Raw genomic sequence first — 22,566 nt, 5'->3', positions numbered from 1 at the left:
TCCAACCCTGCTGCTGGAGAACTACCATCCTGCAAACATCAGTTCCATCCACACCTGCCTATAATTATCAAGTAACCCCGAACACCTTGAATAGCTGGTTCAGGTGTGTTTGATTGGGGTTGGAGCTGAAATCTATAGGTAGCTCTCCAGGAGCAGGGTTGGAGACTTCTGCCTTAAGCTGTGAAACATTACGTTAATGAGCTGACTTCGCCTCTACAGCTGTGTCGTAACAGACTCCTCTTGTTCCCAGCTGGAGGAGCCCAAACTGTCACAAGGTCCCACCCAGCCACGGCACAGATCATCGCTGGAGGCCAAGAGCTGAGCACTGGAGGCGGTCAGGCTGGAAGCACAGTGCAGCGGGGGCAGTGAGTGGCTGGGCGGCCGGAGGATGAGACTGTCCCTGCCGTTTGCCCGTTGAGATGTGGCCTGCATTGGGTTCTGTTCAGTCTCAGGTGGCCCCAGTCCCAGCGTGTGCAGGTGCATCTCGCTCCGAGTTACCTTCGACAGCATCTGGGGATCATGCCAAGACGTTTGCGGTACTTGGTCTGAGATGCTGTATGTGGACTGCTGATCTCCCGGGGTCTCCGCATGTTGCTCCGGGACGTGTCCGTTCATACGAGACATTAGCATTCCCAAACGCTGCAAAGAGTTTTTCTTGGAGCGAGAAAGGTGCTGCAGGCGGCTGCTGGTCCGCACAAATGCAGACGAGTGGGATATGTTGTTCCTCAAGCCATTGCTTTCTGGTCTTTCTCTGGCTGGTCCCGACATGGCCTTGAAAAGAGCCGATACGCTGAACTGAACTTGGTTTCTCCTGTAACACTGGGAGAAGGACGTAGATGCTTTGGATTTGGACGACTCTCCCCCATCCCCACATCTGGGTCCTCCAAGCCCATCGCCCTCCTCGTCCTCTTCTTCCTCAGGCTCAGCTGTTTCGTCCTGCTGAGTGGCCTCGCTACTAGAAGAATACGTGCGTCGCGGTGGTTTACGGTTGCCCAGCAGGTCAAGAACCTCATAGCGGAAGCTGGAGATGTCCTGCTTAAGTTCCTGAATGCAGAGAAACGGAATGCAATTACCGGAGCATAAACTGCACCACCTAATTAAAATATTCTAACGTTAGGACATTATCTTCATGACTTCTGGTTCCTATGGTTTTCCTTGTGGACATCTTCCATAATGAGTCTCTCCCCAAATGTCTGAGGTTTAATATACAGGAGATGATGGCATCAAAAATAGAATCCAAGCAACCAATAAAATGTAGTTTTGATATATTGCGCCTAGTTAGGTGGTTAAGAGTTCACTTTGCACTGAAAGATCCTAAAAAGAAATCACTATTTAGGCTATGAATTTCATAGCAAGTAAAATGGATTTTATAAGATGGTTTCCCACTCTGAAATTTGATTGGATGAGCCGTGTTTGAACCCACATCTGTGATCGCACATCAACCAAACTTTATATTTATAGAAGTTGCTGTATTGCACTTTAAACAGTGTACAGTTAGGCTAATGAACTATTCATTTAATATTAATAATTAACAATAACATTAATGACGGTGAATATTTACTAAACACTGTAGTCTTTTATAGCAATTCGGCTTATTAGGCAGTACATAAATCATTTGCAGCTCTAATTCAAAGTTCATTTACTTTATAAATAATATGTAAATGTTTATATTGTGTATCTAATCAATGTTACTGATTTCATTAGTATTCATTTCTAAAGTGTAACAGTCACACTTGCATGACTGAATACTACATTTAGATAAAAATGTACACTTTCTGAATACAAATGAGATCATCATGGCCTCTATAAATGCTTATATAGAGAATAAGATGACCAAAAAAATAAAAATCCTCATACCTTGAAGTTCTCCTCTGTCAGCCCTTCATCTGTTTTGGCGCTGCGGATCATGGCTGTAACATATCGCTTTACCAAGTTTCTGATCACCTCCTAAAAACAGCCACAAACAGGATGGACTTCAATACATTTTTCTTGACCTATTACATTCTGATCTACAAATAACCCTGTTTTCCTCTTCAATATGAATCACAAGAACTTTCCACATCCCCAAAGGAGGTGGTGATTTATTCTCGGATGGGGTGAGATAGGGTGATGGGCTCTGAATGTGATTGGCATGCGCATATTTTGCGATTCCAGTTTAATAAGCGGTGAAAATCAGTTTTGGGCATATTCATGACATATGTATTAGCTGGAGGTGAAAATCTGGATGTGCATTCATTAGCATTTATTTGCATATCCAATAAAGAATGAGCCAGCGGTGGGTCTCTAAACATGCTTATGCACAACAACAAAATAACAGCTAGTGCAATATCCGCTACTTCAGCTCTTGATTGTTGAGGAGAAACATTTGTCTGTAGCAATTATATACTTCACACTCACGAAAGACCCTGCTTAATAGAATAGTTCACTCAAAAATGGCAAATCTTTTATTTATTCATTCTTATGTAAGTCTGTATGATACTATTTTTTTTCACACAACATAAGAGATTTTGAACAATCATCACACAGCATAACATAACATAATGAGCACAGCTGTCAACCTAAAAAAAAATGTATCATGTCATGTGACTCAGTATTCTGCTATATCTTGTGAATCCATACAGAAGATTTGAAATTCAACTGGGTTTTAGGCAACACTGTTTTCAACTAAAAATGGAAATATTTAAATTCGTTTTGGTCGTTCATTTACACGACAATAGCGTTTGGGGGCCTGAAAATGCAAACTTTTGAAAACGATATGTTATCAACTCCATATAAGCTATAAAAACGTCCGCAGGTGTGTAGTGTTTTTTTTTTACAAAGTGACATCGCCATCTACTGGCCTGGCATGCATTATGCGCAGTATTCGTATTCGTAGTTCCTTTGCGAATAGGGGTCATTTTGACTACGTTGTTGTCAAGTTTGACAACTCAAAAGGAAAATCTTTTCAGTTTTTAGTGCAATCATTGTTGTGTAAATGTACCCTGAGTTGTCATTCTCTGATAATGTTGCATCGTCATCATTTATGGTGTTTTGACACCCTTTTCACTGTGAATTACCATTATATAGTGCATAACTATGTAAAATTCCTCCAAAATGTCTGTTCCTCAAAAATAAATAAAAAAATAGCAGCATACAAATGAGAGAAGTGTGATTACTGCTTTAAGTTCCTCGCTGCGTTCACATACGTTACATTGTTTAGTGGCAGCTGTGTTGTTTCATAATGGATGTTCGTTACGGTGTTGCGACCTGCACCAGAGGTTGCTGGAGTCTGGATGGCTATGTATTAATGCATTAGCAATCAGCAGGGATTCAGTGGTTATAAAGTTCAAAGCAGGACAGGGTGTAATGCAATTAGAGCAAGTAATGAATATGCACTGATTAACAACTTAATATTTATTTTCAGTATATTTTAAACTTTTAAAATCCCTTCTACATGATTTTTCTCTTTGTAAGCAGCTAAAACTATCATTGATAAAAAGACATGCAAATTATACAATGTGCAATGCTCTAATAACTCATTAATATGCATGATGCCCATAGGCTAATGTTTGTTTTCTCATTTAAATACACTGTTGGAATTGTTAACATGAATAGCAAGGTTCTGATCCAACAGCATGCTGGGAAACGGATTAATGACACGGATGCCAAAATGTGATGGGCAGGTCAAATGTCATTACCTGGTAGTGTTGGTTCTGAATGAGGTTATCGGCATGCCTTTCCTGAAACAGACAATAATAGAAAATTTCAACAATACATATGTGGCATTATGTAATACTTATGATCCAAAGGTGAATAGTTTGAACTATCAGTTACTGTTATTTTAGTATCGTTGATATACTAATATAGTTTTTATTGATATTTTGAATTTATTTATATTTTCACTTCGATTTTAAAGTGTATTTTTGTCATTTTCATTATCTTTTAAATGTTTGTTTTTTATTCATTTAGTTTGTTTTAATTATTTTAGTACTTCAAGTTAAACTAAACAAAAATGGAAATGTCACTAGCTAAAATAAAATATATATTTTAAAATATTTTTTGTTTGCATTTATTTTTTAAGACTTCCGTGGAACACAAAATAGTGTTAGAAGTTAATTTTTTGTGTGCGTTTAATACAGGATATAAGATTTGAAGTTTTAAAAGGGGTACCATAAAAGAGATCCATGTGAATTCTGAAAGTCTTCTGAAACCATATAACATAACCATGTAGCTTTTTACTTTTAAAAGGCTTGCCAGCTCCAATCCCCATTCATTATAACTGTATAAACAAGAGCGACCAGCAATTTCTTCAGCAAAATCTACTGACTTTGTAATCCATGCATGGAAGAAAGTCATACAGGTTTGAAACAACATGAGGTTAACTGATGACAGATGTTTCATTTTCACATAAACTGTTCTTTGGAATTACCTGAAACCCTCTGAAAGCATTTGACATGCCTATTCTTCACCGAAACACCAGCTACAAATTCAAAAATAAATGATAGCAGCCTTACATAATGATTGTTAAACCCAAAACCGTGCGCTCCATGTGCTGTGTGTGGGAGAACGTGGGTGAGCGTGCTTGCAGAAACAGTAGAGCCCACCTCACAGAGGAGAGAAGTTCAACTGATCGAAAGATGTCTCGGGAATTGGTATGGCTGAAGCGGGGTTGCCTAGCAACCAACATCGGCCTAGGGCAACTTGAGGCTGGACACCAAATAGACAAGCACTGGCAGGCACAATCCAAACATTATTTAATAACAGGACAGCCTTAAAATTTCAAAGGCAGTTTAGGATTTATGAAGGTTTATTTGCATCCTTAATGTTAAAATTATTATTACATTATTAAAATATGCAATTTGTTTATTGTTAGATGTTAGTAGACCATTCTAAGAGGTCATACTTTGATTTTATTTTGTAAAGCAGTGAAAAAAAAAATCTACTGTAATATTGTAAAAAAAAAAAAAAAAATGTATTTCACTCAATGTTTATTTATAGTAACAAAAATGTATTTTTAATGGTTTTAGTTTTAATTAACTATAATAGCCCAGGTGTCAGTCCTCTGTCGTGTGTTCCCGCCTCATGTTTCCTTATTTGGTTTGTTTCCTGTCCTTGTTTAATGTGATTATTAGTTTATTCTGTCCAGCTGTGTTTGTCTAATTATCTATGATTTATCCTGTGTATTTATAGTCCTGTCCATTCAGTTTGATTTCGTCTGGTCTACTCGTTACTCCCCGGTGTTCCTGTCGGTGTCAGCCTTGCCTTGTCTTGCCCTGCCTTGTTTGAATTTATTAAAGACTGTTATCTTGAGTTTACTCCTCGTCTGCGTATTCTGGCATCCTCCTCGTGTGTGCACCGTGACACCAGGTGCCCGTACCTTTACATTTAAATGAGCCTGTTTGTATAGTCTAGAATTTGCATGTAGGCCTACATGTTTTTTTATTTTCATTTATTTATTTTCAGTGATATGGGCCAAAGAATAACTAATTATGATGAAGTAGTTGTTTTGAAGTAGATTATATTTCTGATTTCTGTATATTTTGGTCTTCTTTCACTCTAATATATCTCCTCTTGCATGAGTAGAAATAGCCACCCAAGAGCATTATGAATATGGCTGACGTGTATTGACTTGCCTTAAAGGAACCTTAAAGGAGTGGTTGCAATTGTATTTCTGAATGGTTGCTTACTGGCTGAATTTCAAATAGCTACAGTATATTCCAGGTTTGTAGATGGCTTGGTCCCTTCTCTCTTTTTTTTTGTTTGTTTTTGCCTATTTAATCATCCCCCGGGCTAAAATCAGATTTTTTAGAAAATGATTAGCAAAACTTTCCTCAATAAACCGCATGATTTGAGATATAAATCATGTGCACAGCACAAACAAAATATAATACTCGGGGAAACAGAGTTAAAGTATGAGAAATAATGATGAGTAGCTTGCCTTCCCTAATTCTAGTGATTCTTCAAAAATCACTGTTTATAATGACAATTATGCTGTTTTGTTTGCTTTGTCAAGGACTGTGTTAGATTTATTGAGTGAAAGCTATAATGTGCCACCCACGCTGCATACACAATGAAAGCGCGCAGTGTATTACCGTGAACTCTTTGAGGTTTTCATGTTTACACTCCTCCTCATGTCCAGGCTCTCCATGTCCACACAGACGGCAGTGCAACCACACACACAGGTACCACACAGACTTCGGACTAGGTATGATGTTGAAGGGTGGTGGTAACGTCCCTCCCTCATCAAAGTAGCTCATCCACAGCTTGGTACGAGCAAATTTCCACTCGATGTCCGCGTGATCCTACAGCAGAGAAACAGACAGCCAGTTGGACGGAGGAGAGTGCTGAAACTGCCAATTGGGACAGTGTCCGAGACTGGCTTTTGTTGCTGCAAAAATCATCTTGTGATTGGATGATGTGCGTTTACTCAGAATTGTGTTTATTTGAATAACGGCTCCCATTGTGAGACACATGCAGGGGGGAAAATGCCTCTGAATGTGGCTTATATAAGCACAAAACTAATATCCAGAAAAAATGCATAGATAAGAGCCCATGTGACTGTAACAAAACTGAAGAAATATGATGGTTTGTTAGTAAGATACTAATGGCTTTACTGTTCAGAATACATACACAAAACCATTATGTAATTTAAAGATATTAAACGTTTTGAGGTGAAGTCATGTTGATAAAACATGTAGAAACATATAAGAGGCCATTATATCATCGACTGGGCCCCTAAAGACCCTCAGGATTGTCAGAGGTCAGCAAGATTCTTAATATCAAATAATTTGACCGTTTTGTACCAAGACACATGTACAGGATTAAAAATGTCATGTGGTGCAACTTTTCCAAACTGATTTAAAAAATTCATAAAAAATAAATAAATAATGAAAAGATGAGAAAATATATTTAAAAGCTTTTCTGTACGTTTTATTTGATGGTTACACCACATGACATTTTTAGTCGTTAAATTTAAAGTTTTCTGGAAAATGCTCAAGTTTTTCAAAACCATAACCACAAGAATACAAAGAGTACTAAGAGTACTAAAAGCTTGGCACATGTGGTTTAAAGCAGTGGTTCCCAACTGGGGGGGGGGGGTATATTGCAACAAATATACTTTGAGGTAGGGTTGGGCATGAAAAAAAGGTTGGGAACCACTGTTTTAAAGTATAGATTTTGGTAATGGACACTCTTATTTTCCATTGACCCAGATGGTAAAAGTGTTAATTGCACCAATACAATACAAATAGTAGTTAGTCTTCAATCAATAATGCACATTATTATATTCCTCATTTTTAAAGGTTTTATTTAGTCACCTAGCATGGTCAGAATGGTCTTTTGACTGATTTTAGCCACTTTTCGACTGGTCACCCAACTAAACTTGCTAAATACCATTTTGACAAGGCTAGGAGACCAGATTAAGACCAAATAAAACAGAAAATCATCTTCTATCAGGCTGACATAAAATGTTCTTTTAAGCAGTATATTAGCAAATATAATTTATTTAAATATGCCACAGAGCTATTTTAAAACATTTACTGTAGCCTCTGGTTAAAGCAGATCGGTTCATAGCAATTTACACTGAAAATGTTTTTGCTAATTAAAATTTTAGTGAATTTGGCCCTTGTTTGGCCACATTAAAACTGATTTTAGACATTAAGGGCCAGATTTACTAAACAGGGCAAATAAGCATGATAGCGCAATCCCATAAAAGTGCATTTCAATGATAACCAACGCAATCTACCAAGAGCAGCCCAAATTAGCATCTGGTTTAAGACGTATCTTTTTCGGGGGCAGTAAATAATAACACAAATACCAGTAAGTTGACTAGTGCAAACATTAGTAAATCTTGCTGCGTGATTGATTTAAATACTCTCCTCCCATACATTTTGTGTCTGAAACGGAGCCTCCTACAAATGCATTTGCAATAAGGTCAGCTGCAAAAATGGCTGTGGCCATGCCTTTTCATCGCTAATTTTTCACTGCATGTCTTTAGTAAATTCTGACAGTAGTTATTTAACACCAAAAGAGGGTTTGAGCTGGTGCAAGCTGTTAGTAAATCTGGCCCTTATGGCCCTCTACCGCTCTCAAACTTACTTTTGGTACCAAATGATTCAGGTCAAAGTAGTGTAAACCTATTTAAAAAAATCATCAGTATCAGATGGCACTTACAGCAATGAGTTGGTAAGAGTTGTTCATCATAGCGATGAGCATGTTCAGCAGCACCACCAGTGAGATGACATTATAAGTGCCGAACATGGTGGCCCCCACAAACTCAGTAAACTCATGACGAGCCTTCACATTGGTAACATACAGATTCAGCAGCCCAAACACAGACCAGAAGAGAGACTGAAGAGTTTCAAACAGCCTGAGAAGTCAAAGAGAGAGAGAGGGAAATAAAGAAAAAGAAAGAGAAAGAAAAGAAAGAATAAGAAAGAAGCAAAGCAAGAATTGTCCGGAGACTGACACGGAAGAGAAAAAATTGGTGAATAAAGTCGTTATTTTAGTTTTTTTTGCACACACAAAACAAAATTATTCCCGCAGCTTGAAGGTTGAGGGCATGGCCTATTTTAAGGATGTCCTAACTACCTTTCTGGGCCTTGACCGCGGTAGTTCCCTTGCTATCTACGCAGGGTCAGCAAGCTCTCGGATTTCAGCAAAAATATCTTCATTTGTTTTCCAAAGATGAATGAAGGTCTTACGTGTTTGGAGACACGAGGGTGAGAAATTGACAGGATTTTAATTTTTAAGTGAAGTATCCCTTTAAGAAAGAACATATAAATAATTATTATAACTAACTGCAAAGTTTCTCAAGACAAACTTAACAAACCCTTGTTTGAATGTTTTAAAGGAAAGTTAAAAACAACTTTTTAAATGGATGGAAGGATGTATGGAAAGATAGAAGTGTAGACAGACAGACAGACAGGCAGATAGATAGACGATTCAAATTGATATTCAATTTCATATAGGGAGTGGCCAATTCAATTAAAATTCAACCTCTCATTATACACTGAAACGGGAAAGAAAAAGTGGATAGTATGCTTTTCCTGACTGTTTTTACTTAGAATCAAACCAAATAATTGCCTTCTCTGGAGTAGTTTTAAAATATATTAGTATCATTGAAATCTCTTCCCATTTCTGAACACATTATTACTGCACAGCCTTGAGCAGCAGATTCTCATCAACACAAAAAAGTTGATGGATGACACGCTGCTCTATAATTTTGTCTTCTTCCTCTGAGATCAAATGATTCTGCAAGGCTCGTGATATGATGTGAAAATTCAGGAAGATCATAACCATTTCCATTCTTGTTTCCTTTCTCATTTCTTTCTCATTTTGACCTCTGCAGGAGGTTAGCATTAAGCTGCGTGTGGCATCTTGGCCACATTATATATTCATTGATCAAGTTGACCGAAGTGTCTGTGTGGGTTTTGTAATATGTGCATCACAGTTCATTTATTCTGATTATTAGCAAAGCTATAAGACCTCTATTACTGCAATGCCAAGCAGGGAGCTCGACTGTTGAGCGGTCTCATTATCATCTAATGTCTGATATACTCAACACACAGGACTTTTTTTTTTTTTTTTTTTTTACGTCTGACTCTAAGAGAACAAAAAGCTAAGCGGGTTTGCTGGTCTTAGCTGGTATAAGATGGTCTCTGAGCCTAGTCCTGCTGGTGCTCAGCTAGTTTAGCCAGACCTCCTAGATTGACTAGCTAAAAAGTGACCAAAACCTTTCTAAAATCAACAGATCAGTCCGACCAACCTCAGGTTGAGGTCAGGCTCAGATATCAACTAGATCAGCTTAAACCAAAAAGACAACTACTTTAATGTACTGTAGTTAACACAGTTTTTAGCGAGCCCCATTCAGTCTCAAAACAAATTTATCTTGGCTTCAGAAAACTCGGAATTTAGTGTTAATTAAGACATTCCTCTGAAAAAACAATGGCCAGGCTGATTTTGTAATTTTGTACCATCAATTTTGTACTGTGACAGCCACTGGTCTCTATCTTTGTTCAATGTATGGAAATCAAGTGCACTTAATTGTATTGAAGGTGCACTTGTAGTGTACTTCAAGCTTAACACTGTATATGGAATATAGTCTCTGTACTATAGTCTCACAGAGCCAAATCGACATAGTCTACTGTCTCAAATACACTTTATAATCAAGCTATCAGAACAATGTAATTTTAAATACCTCATCTGTCGACATGATGGTGGTGAATTGCAGAGCTGATGTAAACATATCCACATTGCTATGATCAGATGCTTCCTTAACTGCTGTTTTCTCACTGCTGTCATTTTTGTTGTGTTTGTTTTGTTATTGAGAGGAAAGCATGCAGCACATATGTGACCCTGGGCCACAAAATCAGTCATAAGGGTATATTTTTGGAAATTGAGATTTATATGTCATCTGAAAGCTAAATAAATAAGCTTTCCACTGGGGGTGGTGATGGCGCAGTGGATAAGACACATGCCTTTGGTGTGAGAGACCCGGGTTCGAATCCACTGTGAGACACCAATGTGTCCCTGAGCAAGACACTTAACCGCTAGTTGCTCCAGAGGCGTGCAACCTCTGACATATATAGCAATTGTAAGTCGCTTTGGATAAAAGCGTCAGCTAAATGAATAAATGTAAATGTAGCCATATGGTTTGTTAGGATAGGACAATTTTTGTCCGAGATACAACTATTTGAAAATCTGGAATCTGAGGGTGCAAAAACATCGAAATATTAAGAAAATTGCCTTTAAAGTTGTCCAAATGAAGTTCTTAGCAATACATATTACTAATCAAAAATTTCGTTTTGATACATTTACGGTAGGAAATTTACAAAATATCTTCATGAAAACGTGATCTTTATTTAATATCCTAATAATTTTTGGCATAAAAGAAACATTTATAATTATGACCCATATTGTTGGCTATTGCTACAAATATTACGTTGCTGGCTGCAGGTCACTTAACGACCGGTTTCGCTAATTACAAAGCTTTATGAATTACTACATATAGCTTCTTTAAAAGTATGCTAAAGTATGCTTCTTTTTAGTTTTGACATTCGACTAAAGAACTTCCCAATGTGTTTCACTCACGTAGAGAAGGCATTGTTTTGCTTCTCACACCGGATCCCTTTGCAGTGGTTGGGCTCTTCGGATGCCTTCGTCTCATAGTAGAAGTAGAGCTGGTTGAGGCCGTTGGCGAAAGCCAGCAGCACCAGACAGTAGATGAAAAGGAACTTGAGGATGTCCAGCAGCATGCGGCCGAGAGAGATCTGCAGTGGGCCCAAGTGAGAGTTGGCGGTGAACAGAGAGATGAGACGCAGAGAGCTGAAGATGTTGGCGATGGCGAATAGAGCCTCGGCGATGAGCGTAGGGTGCCACATCTCCCACTCCACACGAGGACGAGAGCTGTTGTACTGATGGAGAGAGATATGAGAGATAAATGGAGACAGTTCTAGTTCCTACTACAAGCTGAAATTATTTACAATTCTGTAATAGTTTCTGTAATACTGTAGCTTGCATTAAAATGCTGGTATCAACCTTAAAGTAGGCCACCATTTTAAGAGATATAGTGGCCAGGTAGAGAGAGTTCATTGCAAAATCCATCAGGTTCCACCAGTCATGGATGTACTCTGTGAAACCGCCATCCCACATCTCTTTAATCTCCGCCCAGATGAAGCCTGCAAGGACCAAAACGAGAAAATTAAAAACAAAACATTACAATAACGGCAAAACTACAAAAAGTGCAGTTCCTCCACTTTCACTACATAGCCCTTTAGGGCAAAATTAACAAAAAAATATTGTAGTTACTAAATTAAAATGATTCTTCTGCATATTTTTTTTCTTTTTTCTGTATTTTTTCCCCCAGTTTTGCCAGTGCATAATAAACATTTGCCCTTTGGATTATTGTTTGTTTTGTTTAATTTAATTTACTTTAATTTTTATTTAATTTTATTTATTCATTTAATTCATTTAAGATCAAAAGGCACAAAAATAAAATAAATAAATAATAAATAATAGTTCTGCTGGTGTATAAGAATAAACATTTGCCCTTTGGATTAATTTTTTTAATATGCTTAATTTAATTTAGTTTATTTAATTTAATTTTTTAAATTAATTTTATTTTATTTTTTGTTTATTTTTATTTTTGTTAAGATCAAAAGACAAAAAAAATAATAATATTGGAAAACATGTACTTAAAAACTAAATTGTCTCACCCTGCCCCTCAGGGCCCCAACATGTCCCCAAAATTAATTAACTGAAATAAACAAAACAGAAAACAAACAAATGCTGTTAGACTAACATATATACATTTTCATTGCTCCACTGCTTGGCGCTCATATTCACAAAAGTAAAGCAAACTCTGTTCTCGCTGATTGCACCTGTCCTCCAGACTCCAGATCATTTGTTTCAAGCCTCCATGTGTCTACATCTGGACTTGTGTGTGCTTTGAGAGAAAACCTCAAGCCATTATGATTGAACCCTGGTGTAATCAATCCTGAACTGGGACTCGAGATATGATTTCCTCGGCTTTTGTCTTGAGGTCAATAAATTATGATATCAATATTTCATGAGTATTCATTTACTTCATGAGAGAGATAAAACCATAGCCGTATCTATCTCCTGTGCAGGCCACCAGTTTTACTGCTTGCGAAAAGTGAATGTTACAGATCAGCGTTTCTTCCTTATTTGAGCTAAAAGGATATTTGAGACTAGATTTTCACACTTTGGACTCCAGCACAACAGTGTCAACCCACTTTACTTTAGTGCAAACTGAATGAATGTTATCTATTGCACAAAAATGAAAGAAGCCTTACCTAGAACCCAGGGTAAGATCATCCACTCCACAATGGTGGGTGGTGGTCCCTGTACATGCAGGTCAGTTTGCACGATATGCTGTGAGGCGAGGAGGAGGAGGAAGAGGAAGGTCAGGTAGGAGGCAGTGTGGCAGATGAACTTGATGAAAGGTTTCTTGATGAAGGTTCCCAGGGTGCTCTTTGGAGCCAGAAGGTATATGAGGGAGAAGACAGGGAAGAGCAGGCCAATGATGAAGCAAGTGACAAGCTTCACTGCCCAGTGACGTCGTCTCCATCCTGGGAACCCATCATACCACAGTGTTGCCAGGAGCTGCTGGCAGTTGGGCTGAGCTACAAACTGTGAGAATATAATAATAGTTGAATGATCTAATAAGCCAGTGAAATTCATGACAAATACAGAAGGACAGTATTCAGTATTTGGCATAATATTTTAACTACCTGACATTTAAGCATTAGACTAAGACAAAATTTGATCTTCTTTCAACTTAGTACTTTCAACATTCAGTTAATTCAAGAGCAAAGAATGCAAGATACATGTTTCAAATCACCTTTGTTGCTGAAATAATTACAATAATAGAGGCAATAACTGTCATGTTAGAAAATACACTTACATTTCCTAGCTTGCATAACTCGCATAAAATGCATAATGTTTGTAAAAGTATTTATACAGTGTGTTACTGGATCAAAATGTGTGATGAAGATATGACATGGCCATAAGGTTTGGTGCTAGACAGAGTTTACTGTCAGTGCAGTATGACATATGACTGAATCTACACTGTAACTGCACTTTTCAGATGAGTTATATTAATGTGCAGTTTCTAATATTCTAATGTGCAGTTGTGTGTGATTTTGTCAGGTTTTGCTCACTTCTGGGTACCAATTTGTCCCCAAAATATTGGTAAGTAGGTACACACACACACACACACACGCGTTTACTTATCTAAATGGGGACATTCCATAGGCGTAATGGTTTATATACTGTACAAACTGTATGTGCCATTGCCCTACACCAACCCTACACCTAAACTTAGCCCTCACAGGAGACTTTCTGCATTTTTACAATTTCAAAAAAACTTTGTTTATTTTTAAACCCGTCTTACAAATGAGGATGTCCCCAAAGGGAGGTTTTTGGAGATTTTGTCAGGTTTACTTTTGGGTACAAATTTGTCCCAAAATATGGTTAAGTAGGTACACACACACACACACACACACACACACACACACACACACAGGTATTCCTATCATTATGATGACATTTCATAGGAGTAATGGGTTTTATAGCATACTGTACAAACTGTATATTCTACCCCCCTATACACTAACCTTACTCCTAAACCTACCCTTACAAAAAAAAAAGTTTTTTTCATAGAAAAAAAAGTCTCCCACAAGGAAAAGGATTTCAGATATTGCCATCTTTGAGGAACATTTTGTTCCCATAACATAGGGTTTACCCAAACCACACACACACACATGTACAAAACAATGGTTATCATCTAAGATAAATCACTTATACTGCAAAAAATAATTATTCATTACATTTGTTTGCCCCTAAATTGCAAACAAGTTCTGGTAACACTTTACTTGAAGGGGTGTGCATAAGACTGACATGACACCTTCATAATCATGACATGACATGGAGGTTTTATGCATGTTTATGACAACTGCCATTAAGTGTCATTCGCTCAGTTATGTCATTTTTAATGCAAAGATGACATTATTTGACCTAACACTACCCCTACCCTTACCCCTAACCCTAGCCCATAACAAAGACATCTCAAATAATGTCATCTTTGCATTAAAAATTACATAACTGAGCAAATGACACTTAATGGCAGTTGTCATAAACATGCATAAAACCTCCTTCATATTCATGACGTGTCATGTCATGATTATGAAGGTGTCATGTCAGTCTTATGCACACCCCTTCAAGTAAAGTGTAACCCAAGTTCTTTAGAAACTATATCTATTGAATATAGCTGCACCAAATGATTCACTGATTAACCATTCAAATGAGTTAGATTAATTAATAGAAAAATGTATGATACTGAATGAGAAGACGTGTATTGTACTAAGACAATTGAAAATATGCTGAAATGTTTGAAAAAAGTGCACTTTTGATGATCTGTTGTGATATCAGTACTAAGAGTTTTGAAAATCTACCAATTGCTTGTGAAAATAGTACCAAAGCGAATAAAAAAAACTGTAGTACAATTATTAAATACTGTATAGTTGTACAAAATGCGTGATGCAGGTTTCATTATTGTTCTACACATTCATACGTACATCATTAAAGTAGACTAGAGAGAAAAGTACAGACACTGGAATCATTTATTGATGAAATAATCAATTCACAACATAGGTTTTTCAAAAACTTAGATAAGAAAAAGTTCAACTAAATGTCAACTTGAGTGTTCCTCACTGCACTTCTTTGTTTTCATGAACCTTGTCTTGTGGATTTGGCCACAGGTTCTCATCTTCATCACAATAAATGTTTTCATTAGCTAAACATCTTCTGGCATGGCAAATCCAGGCCTGACTTTGGTCTCCTGTGATGTCATTGCATGGCCTGGAAAAGAGGGACTTGTTTGTGAGGGGGCCTATTGTAAACCTTCCACCTCCATGTGGAGAAAAATTCTTCAGCCGGGTTGCATAAGGAAAGGGGAGTATGGGGAAAAATAAAAGGTGATAAACTGTAGATAGGCCTGAAACCATAACTGCACTGTGCCGTTACTAGGAACTCTGGGCCCATTGCACTGATTTTGCTATGGGGCCTCCTCAAAATTACATTCAGTGGGGGGTGGTCAGGCCCCCCAGAGAATATAGTTCTGGACCCCTCTCAACCTCTCCTCCATGTCTTGCCTCATCCAAAAATATGAACGTTTTCATCACCACCCAGCTCTATCACACTCTAAAAAGACATCTACTGTAGGAAAAACAAATACTGATAACAATGATATAGAATTGTTGAGGATTTTTTCTCTAATTTTTTTCTCCCAACAACAGGCATCTTGAAGTTGATCATACCTGAACATAGTCCTCACACTCATAATCTAAAAATACAATATTGTTAATCATTTTCCATAAAAAAGCATGCATTAAGAGTAATGCAACAGTTATTTAGCATTTTGAGCAGATGTATCAATTTATAGTTAGATCATTGTAATAAAAAGAATAGGTACTCAGCTCAGATGTAATGTGTGAGTTGCATGTTGAAATAGTAATAATTTGATGTTAAGTTGCATCATTTTGAACAGGTGATTTTAATTCAATGAACAAATGATCTTATGTGTATTGTATCCAAGCATTTGGAAAAAGTGTTAAAGGGTTAGTTCACCCTAAAATGAAAATTCTGTCATAAATTACTCACGCTCATGTCGTTCCAAACCCGTAAGACCTTCGTTCATCTTCTGAACACAAATTAAGATGTTTTTGATGAAATCAGAGAGCTATCTGACACTCCATAGACAGCAACACAACTGAAATGTTCCCAGGTCCAGAAAGTAGTAAATACATCGGTAAAACAGTCCATGTGACATCAGTGGCTTAACTTCAGTTTTGCGACGCTACGAGAATACGTTTGTTTTGCGCAGAGTACCCAAGAGCGTATTTGATGTAATCAGCGTTGTTTACGCTTAGGCGAAACCGTGCATATGCATTGTGATGCTCTTGTGATACTCACATATATCGGCACAGTGTTGTTTTATTTAACTGGTTTGCACTATATATTCTGCCATGTGCCTTATGCCACTTTATTATCTCTTTTCTTTTTTTTTTTCTACAATGTCCTCAGACTGATAAGCTCCTCTTGCACTATATATATATATACACTCTATACATATACACATATATCTGCACAGTTTTGTTTTATTTAACTGGTTTGCACTCTATCTGCCATGTGCTTTATGCCACTTTATCGATCTCTTTCTTTATTTTTCTTCAATGTCCTCATCTGTATAGTTGTATGTACATATGTTTAAACTGTATTTATCTGTTTTTGAACGTCTACTGTCAGGGTTTAATATTAACTGTATGCACCAAGGGTCTGAGAGTAACGCAATTTCAATTCTCTGTATGTATGTGCCGTACATGTGGAAGAATTGACTAAAAGCAGACTTGACTTGACTTGAAGTCCTTACGTTTCTCCATTGTAAGTCACCTTGGCCATTCTTTGTGACGTGCTCATATATTAACAATGTATTTTTTAACTACTCTCTATTAATCATCCTAAGAAAAGAAAAAAAAAAAAAACAGCCAAGTGCACATATGGCAACAAACGACAAATGTTATGCAACAGCATAAATTTTGAAAAGGTTTTTAAGTGAGTGAACATCAGTGAGGTTTGACATTCATGTCATTACGTAATATTTTTCCCACAGGCATTTGAGGTGAAATCAGTTATTAACTCAAACTGTCAGACTTTGAGTAAGAAGTCATTTAGTTTTACTTTTATCACCGGAAAACATTTATCTAAAAATTGCATTACACTTATGCAAGATCTATTGCCTTGGAGTAACCTAGAATGAATTGCTCAAGAGCCCAGTGTTGATGATTTAAAAATCAGCCCTTGTGAGGTTTAAAACATGCAGCTTTCATCTACCAGCCCATTATGCCACACCACCCCAACACTTCATGTTCTCACAAAATGAGGTTTATATTTTAGCACTGCAGAAAAAAAAAACCTCAAACACCCAGAAATGGCTCCTTTTTACACAATGCTGGTGTAAAATGATGTGCCTGTCCATAATAATTGTATAAATAATGTTTCTCAAATCACATTTTTCTCTTGCTGCCTGACCCACATTGCTCTGCAATGTTATTATGTTTTATGAAAGGAGTAATTTCTGCTGTGGACTCCTATTAAACAGACGAATGAATCAAAATGCAGTGGCAACTTGAACTGTCACCTCTCATGAAATGTTTTTGCAATGATTTACTGATTTATCAGCAAGAGATGTATAGTTGATGAAAAAGGAGAAAAAGGACAACTTTGGACTTCCTCAAAATCAATAAAATGATTGCATGAGAAGGACTTAACATGATTCCCACTGCATTTGATGCACAGACAAAATATGATATACACTTATAGGGCAACATCATGTAGTGAAACTTAATTTGATGCCTGAGGACAAGACAAAAGTTCAGCATTAGACACGCTTAACTGACATTAAGGTTGATAAAAACAAAATTCATCTCATAAGGTGCTTATAAAATGCCACAAGGAGAATGAGCTTGCACTATGACTAAACCAATTCCTGTTTTTGATGATAATACTAAAGTTTTCAAGCTTAAGGTTAACTTACACATCCATGCACTGGAGACTATCATGAGCTGTGAGCAAAATGTTTTTTTTAAATAAATAATAATAATAATAAAATACATAAAAATAAGAAAATAAAATAAATATTTGCACAAATAAAAATTCACTTTCAACGATGAAAAAAAACCATCTAATATAATGAAATACTTGTGAAAAAGATGCATTTTTGGTAGTATAATTGTAGTTAAAGTATCTATCAGCAGGGGTTTCCACCAGAACCCCCCCCAAAAAAAAACCCACCAAACCCGACAACTTGGATTCAAACCTACAACCTTTTACCTTCTACAACCGAACAAGACAATTAACCAAAGTACCACACCACCCCAAATCCACATTATTATGGTTGCAAAAAATATTTTCTGGATGTAACAAAGATATTAAGTAATAAAAAATAATAATAATAAAAAAATCTGCCAATTTATATGCACTGATAATGAAATATAATTCTGAAACTTATTAATTGGTTACAATGATGATAATAATAATAATAACAATTAGTAGTAGTAGTAGTATTGCTGTTGTTGTTGCTGTTGTTTTTGTCAATAATTGTTGATGAATCATGATTTGGTAAAGTAGCACATTTCAAAATATATAATAAACATTAAATTAGTTATGTGAATTAATGGAGACATTGTGCACTTCTACCTTAGGGGCGCTATCAAAATAAAACTTTTTCCTTGTATGGAAACTTTGGAATTCATAGATTGGAACTCTACCTTTGGACAAATGCTGACTCAGGGTTTTTATGGTCATGGAAAAGTAACTTTTTTTGTGCAATGAACAAGCTAAAGATTGTCTTTCATCTCTTTCTTGCATCAGACACATTAGTACAAGTATTTAAAGAATCTTATCTTATCTTTAAATACAGAATCGAATCATCAACTGAATCAAACTTTATGATGAATCAAATCATTATGAATTTGCAAGAATTGCTTTTGAACTGAATCAAAAACCTATGAAATGATTTGCTGTCTAAGCAAGATTCACATCCCTGCAAACTGTGGATAGTGGAGAAGGGATACTCAGTCCCTTCTTAAAATCTGTCAGTCTAGGATACTCACCTCTTTCTGGTGGTACTTGATGGCTAGCTTGAGCTTGGCCAGGTCTCTGCACTCATGGGGGTCCAGCTCCTCGCTGTGGTCATCCCGATGGTTGAGGATGGTCTCCAGCTCACAGGAGCTACGGGCCTGATCCAGCAAGTCTTTAGCAAAAAGTTTGCACTGCTGCGACAGCTCCTCGTACTCCTGCCGGAACTCATTCTCCACTTTACTGAGCTCCTTCAGCTCCCAGCCCAGCCTGAACGCAGTGAGGATGGGATCTTCGCTGGAAAGGGCGATGAGAGAGGGGCTGGCAAGAGTTTTGTAGATGTTTAAACGTGAACGAGAGTGCCGCAGGCTATCCACTTCAGAGCTTGATACACACTCCACACAGTCACAGCGGATCTGGTGTGGCCGCGGGACGGTGACTTTTCGTTGAACTAGGAGCTTGATTATCTCATAGTTGTTAGTGTGGGCAGCCAACATGATTGGTGTGATATCGGGTGTAAACTCTGAAAATTGTGTGTGCGTCATGTGAGAAGGAACCTAGAAGAGTGAAATAAAGAGAGCAATAAATAAAGGTAAAAGTACGCTATTAAGGAAGTTGTCAATCTTTACAGTTCAGTCCAATGTACTGTGCATAATATTAAAGATGAACACAATCGCCATCCAACACCAACAGACAAAACCCGACGAGTGTGTCTGTTGCCATTTGTCGGTGTCTGTCGGTGCAGTGTGCACTGGCCTTTTAAAATGATTATAGACCTTAAAGACCCTTGACCCTTCAGAGCCCTTTATTGCGCCATCAGCCCATTTTGCCTCCCTTTACGGGTGCATTAAAATGAACAAAATGGCTTCATACTATGGTTATGGCTCTAACAAAATCAACATTTTCATCAGTTTTTACTGTACTGTAATCTTTTTTATGGACACTTGAACTTGGCATATTTGACCATACACAGAGCCTCCTATGCCATCACCCATTTCGTACGATTATTCTCTTTGGGTGCATTAAAGCAAAACTAAGTACTTCATATTATAAATAAAATCCAGATTTTGAGCTGATTTCACTCTTATGTACTTGCATTTCTTTATTTGTTTGTGTTATGAGCATTTGTAGCTCGTGTTGTCAAATTGATGAAGTTGTTTTCTTAATTTGCAGGTGTTTTTTCTATTTGCAGCGCGTTGAGCTCTCTCAGCCACCGTGCATATTATTTTCTTCAGTTTTTTTGTTCTGCTCAAAATCCGCAGTGTTGGTGTGTTTATGTCGGAAATATTTGCGAGTTGAACGCACGTGAACTACAAAGTCGTAACTACGCGTAGGAAACTGAACTTTTTTAGCCCCAAGTTTCCGAGTTGGTGTTGTACAGTGATGAATTAAATTATTATTATTATTTTATTGATTTACACTGTAAATCGAATGTAATTTTACAATTCTGCCATATTTTGTATATGCAACTTGTATAGTTGTATTGTACATTTTATAACTATACAAGTTGCATGTACAAAATATGCTAGTATTGTAAAATTACGGTAGATGTAATGGTTCAGTTTACAATTCCACCTTCATAAATTGAATAATAATTACAATAATAATAATATATATATACAACTTCATGTCGTAATTACGACTTCCCAACTCATAAATACGAACTTGCCAGGAGGGCTTAAATGCACTGTCATATCTGTACAGCTACATGCTATCCAATCAGAGAAGTTAGATGTGACTCTCCATTTAAAGGAAGTCACGCCCTCACACACCTGTTTCTCGCCACTTGGCTTCTTGTAGGATAGCATTAACTCCACCGCTCCCACCACCTCCTTGCGGATGGCGTAGAGGAGTGCATCGCTCATGTGCACACCATGACTCAATAGCAGCTCCATCACCTCCAGGTTCTCATTCTCAATAGCGATGAGGAGTGCGCTGCGGCCCAATGGGTCCAGACAGTTCACGTTGATGTTGTAATAGATCTCGGCCTCCTCAAGGGCTTGTTTAACTCCAGCATAGTCTCCCTTCTCCACCGCCGTCAGGTAGGCTCGTTCCTTGGCAGAAAGCTCAACCTCCGCCCTCACGATCTGCAGCGGGATGCGATCGCGGTACGGGGAGTTACAGGCCTTGTTGTAGTACAGCTGCGCCATGGGGTTCATGTGGACTCGGTGACATAAAATGACACAAGTCCAGACAAAGCTGTGCAGAGATTGAGCAAACAATCAGTTAGTCATTTCAAAATGACACTACATTTTTTTCAAAATTGACATTGCAAATCAGAACAAATCCAGGAGTGAGGCAAGACATTTTTTACTCACGTGAATAAATATTTCAATTTAACCTCTCTAATATTTCTCAGAATGAAGATTTTTGAAAGCCAGTTTCAGTATAGAAACAAAGATTTGATTTAAAAAAAAAAAATCATTAAACATTTCTACCATAAATGCTCTTAAAAAGATATAGTGTATATATTTTAACTACATAACAAAAAGAAAAGTTTGAAATAAAAACATTTATAAAACACGTGGCAACTTGCTCCACACAAAAATGAAAATGTTGTCATCATTTAATCACCCTCATGTCATTCCAAAAGACACACAATATATTTTAAACAACGTAGGTAACCAAATAGATTTGGCAACCATTTACTTCCATTTTATGGACCAAAATAAGCATATTTCTCAAAACATCTTCTTTTATGTTCCACAGAAGAAAGAAAGTGGTAGCTTATGGTTAGGAACGACGTGAGATTTTTGGGTGATTTATCCCTATATGTACAGTAAGGTTTTAAAATAATAAAACACAAACACAATCTTAAAAACAAAGCAACGTCTTAAAAACTAATGTAGCTACAACTCAATCTGTGTTCACAGATGAGTTTTACTGCAGGCTCTATGTAAGAGATGGTGGAATATGTCTTGTTAAAATAACCTAAAATCTACCATTTAGATCAGCACTAATGCAAATGAAACCTCAGAGCTAAAGTCTATTTCTGAAGACGAGTATTAATCAGATGTTGAAATGCATAATGATATTGTCTATCCAGCACATATTTGCAGATGGAACATGGAATATTATATATACTTGTGCTACATCCAGATGACCCATGATGGCTCCACCCAGGATTCCAGGAGAGTCAGCTGGCCAAGAGCTATTCACTACAAGTGATTGAAACTTTTTGAAATCATCAATCTGAAGAGATCCCTCTAATCATTTGGGGTTAACATATTTAGCAAGAAACTAGAAGAAGGTTATAGAGGATTCTTTAATTTTTTAGGCTTTTTATCTGTTTAAAATTATTTACATTTTAGTCATTTTACCTAATGTATTTTAGTCCTTTTAGGTGCACAAAATTGTTCTTTAGATGTGTTTTTTGTTTAACTTGGAATGGTGTCTTAATAGACTGACAACAAGATGCGTACAGTTTAG

General features: G+C 37.1%; 1 protein-coding gene across 1 annotated transcript; it reads right to left on the bottom strand.

Annotated features, from left to right (window-relative positions):
* Nucleotides 1-213: 213 nt before the first annotated feature.
* LOC306862256 (short transient receptor potential channel 5-like) lies at nt 214-21,296 on the bottom strand (the record flags this gene model as incomplete). The annotated part of the gene is made up of 10 exons (XM_079405006.1): nt 214-1,044; nt 1,858-1,947; nt 3,678-3,719; nt 6,072-6,281; nt 8,152-8,347; nt 11,071-11,393; nt 11,518-11,657; nt 12,795-13,131; nt 19,173-19,694; nt 20,910-21,296. The coding sequence occupies 10 exons, from the start codon at nt 21,294-21,296 to the stop codon at nt 214-216; spliced, it is 3,078 nt and encodes a 1,025-aa protein (XP_079261132.1).
* Nucleotides 21,297-22,566: the final 1,270 nt, after the last annotated feature.

This window comes from Barbus barbus (genome assembly GCF_936440315.1).
Source record: "Barbus barbus genome assembly, chromosome: 43".
NCBI classification, from domain to species: domain Eukaryota; kingdom Metazoa; phylum Chordata; class Actinopteri; order Cypriniformes; family Cyprinidae; genus Barbus; species Barbus barbus.
Note: the sequence above shows the minus strand (reverse complement) of the source record. Positions and strands in the feature narration are given on the sequence as shown.